Raw genomic sequence first — 3,184 nt, forward strand, 5'->3', positions numbered from 1 at the left:
GTGACAGCTGTTAGACTGTGGAATGATCTTTCACCTAACATTAAAAGAGCCTCCTCCAAAATTATTTTCAAGCGCCTGATTCGGCATCATTATGTTATGAGACTCCATTCATAAGTAGCCTTCTCTCTGTTATTATTGTACTTATTAATCTAGAGCTTTTATTTATCTTATTACTAGTGACTAGTGACGTCACGTACGTCGGTGGCAGCGGTTTACTGCGAACTATATTGCGTAAAAAAAAATAGTAAACAAGTAATCTGCTTTCTAAATTATTTCGCGGAGTGAAGTAAAGTGTGATAACAGCATCTGTGATTATTATCCAATCATAATTCGCTCAATTTCACTAAATTGTTTGTGATATGTGTGAAACTGTTTCTTAGTCTTACCTTACAATATCGGTATAATTTTAATCTCGGCAGCAGTAAATTTAATCTTTAAAGACTGTATATATTATTTTTCTAAAACAATTATTAGTGATTTAAAGGTAAAAAGTGGTCGTCTAAACTTTTAGTTAAACTATTAATTAAACTTTTTTGTAAAATATAAAGTGGCGCCATCTGTTGACTGCAATGCCGAAGTGTCGTGCGTGTGGCAAATATACGGCGAATGCTGACTGTGTGCGTTGCACCAAGTGTATAAATGTGTACCACCGCGGCTGCAGCGGCTTGCCTGCTGGTCCTATCCCTCTACGGTTCGCTTGCCCTGGCTGCAAGGCCAAGAACGACGTCTCGTCAGAAAGCTCGAGTCCCGGTGATGACATAATGGCCCCCGGAAAAGGCGAGGCCGACTGTACCCGAATGCTCAGCGAGCTCATCCGGGAGGTCCAGGGACTTCGTAGCGACCTCAAGGAAACACGAGATGAGATAAAACAGTTTAAGGCCGATCTGCAAGCTTGCTGTAGACGCATAACTTCGGTCGAAGAAAAGGTTCTAGAAGTAGAAAAAAAAATTGCCACTAAAACTATCGACAACGTTGATCACCTCGAGAATACGATAGCGGACCTGAGGATACAGTTGAATGATCGAGACCAAGAGCTGCTGCTGAATGATGTTGAAATAGCAGGGCTACCTGAGGAGAGAAACGAGAACGTCCTACATGTCGTCAGCGTTGTAGCCGCAAAGCTGGGGCTGACCCTAGAGGACCGCGACATCGTGCACGCGGAGCGGCGGGGCGCCGTGAGACGCAACCGCGGCGACGGTGAAGGCGCGCCGCAGCAACCGCGACCGCTGGTCGTGCGGCTGGCGCGCAGGGCTCAGCGCGACGCCTTGCTCCGCGCCGCGCGCGTCCGTCGCGGCATCACCACGGCCGACATGAACATTGCTGGGACGCCGAGGAAATTCTACGTCAACGAGCGACTCACGCGGAATAATCGGCAGCTGTTCGGTAAGGCGCGCGAAGCGGCTTCCCGCTTGCAATGGAAGTTCGTGTGGACAAAAGGTGGCCGAATATTCACAAGGAAGGAAGAAGGTAAGGCTATTGAACGAATCAGTAGTGAAGAAGACATTAAAAAAATTTTTGGATCTTAAATAGTTGGTCAGTAATATGTTCACTACATAAACGCTTTTACATCACAGGATGTACTAGTCTTGCACTGTTTCGGGTCCAGTACGCTTGCACTTGCCCTTTTTGTTGCCAATGTTGTTTTGTGATATTGTATTTAATAAGTAGTTATTGTAATATTAAAAAAAAATGCTTGTTAACTTATATTCATTTTGCACAATATTTGACACATTACTTTTGTACAACCGGTGCGCCAACGACTTATGTACAGTTAATTAATTTCTCGTTGTTTACATGTTTTTATATTTTGAATAAAACTGTACTTTTGTATGTCTTTTTCCCTTCTTCTTGTATATCATATGTCTGTCGCAATGCTGTTTGGTTGGGTCTTTGCTATTTTGTTTTCAACTATTTCAAATCTTATTTATTTAGGTGTATATGGAATCTTATAATGTTATTATATATGTCTGTGTTATGTGGGAAGTTTATTGTGTTAGTTAATCTTATATCGGAAAATATAAATTATGTTTTCATAAATAGACCGGTCAGAACCTTTTTATATATTAAATTTAAGTCATCGATAAATCTATTTTATTTAAAGCAAAATTTGAGTACGTTCATTAACCGGCCTTAAGTCATATTTAAAACTAGGTTATCTTAACGTCGGCTCACTAAACACATATTGTGATGATTTCGTGGCACTTGTCGAGCGCCATGCGTTAGATGTGTTGGCAGTGGGCGAGACGTGGCTACGCGCGGGCGAGGAGCAGAGCGCTCCGCGTCCCGCCGGCTACCGACTACAGCACGCGCCGCGTCCACGTTCCGTGCGCAATGGCAGAGGTGGCGGGGTCGGATTCTACATAAAACGCGGTATAAATGCGCGCATATACGCTCATCCCGTCGACCCATCGCTTATTTATGTCGAGCAAATGTGGTTAACGCTAAAGATCGATAGCAAGATGCTCGCTATAGGCACCGCGTACCGTCCACCGTGGCTCGACGCCGACTCATTTTTTGACGCACTAACTGTATCAATTAACTCGTTAGCGGTCTGTGATGACATTATACTTCTCGGCGATTTTAACATTGATATGCTCCGCCCTAATGATGTGAAGGTTGGTAAGTTTAACACATTCTTATATAGCTTGGACTTAGTACAACTGGTCACGTCCCCTACTCACTTTACCGACCACAGCCAAACCCTGATTGATGTTATTTGTACCAATACGAGAACGCGTAGGATTGAGGTTGAACCTGTCGCACCTCTGAGTAATCATTCCTTATTAATTTGTGAATTACTCAGTGAAAGAAGTAAGTAAGATACACGCGAAAAAAATTAGATACAGGCCACTCAAAGATATACCAATAGAAGATTTTAATTTAACATTAAATTCCATCGATTGGAACGAAGTAACTCGTATACAGGATATAGATCGTAAGGTATCATCATTCAATTTCTTTGTTAGTTATTTATTTGACGTATTTGCACCAATAAAAACCAGTGTAATCAAGGCACAAAACCAACCTTGGATAACAGACATAATTAAATTAATGATGAAGCTTCGGAATGCAGCCCATAAACGGTATTTAAAAACAAAATTAGATTCCCATAAAATGTATTACAAAAATCTGAAAACTTTAGTTATTAATTCTATTCACAATGAAAAGAGGGCATATTTTGATC

The 3,184-nt window shown here is 41.8% G+C and overlaps 1 protein-coding gene across 1 annotated transcript; it reads left to right on the forward strand.

The window, feature by feature from the left end:
• Positions 1-569: 569 nt before the first annotated feature.
• Positions 570-1,526, forward strand: LOC123722909. Its single transcript, XM_045685470.1, has one exon. The coding sequence runs from the start codon at positions 570-572 to the stop codon at positions 1,524-1,526; it is 957 nt and encodes a 318-aa protein (XP_045541426.1).
• The last annotated feature ends 1,658 nt before the right edge of the window (positions 1,527-3,184 follow it).

Source organism: Papilio machaon, chromosome W (assembly GCF_912999745.1).
Source record: "Papilio machaon chromosome W, ilPapMach1.1, whole genome shotgun sequence".
In the NCBI taxonomy this organism is placed as follows: domain Eukaryota; kingdom Metazoa; phylum Arthropoda; class Insecta; order Lepidoptera; family Papilionidae; genus Papilio; species Papilio machaon.

What these genes read in the sequence shown, in the direction of transcription:
- LOC123722909 (XM_045685470.1), top strand. Translation starts at nt 570, where the DNA reads ATGCCGAAGTGTCGTGCGTGTGGCAAATATACGGCGAATGCTGACTGT.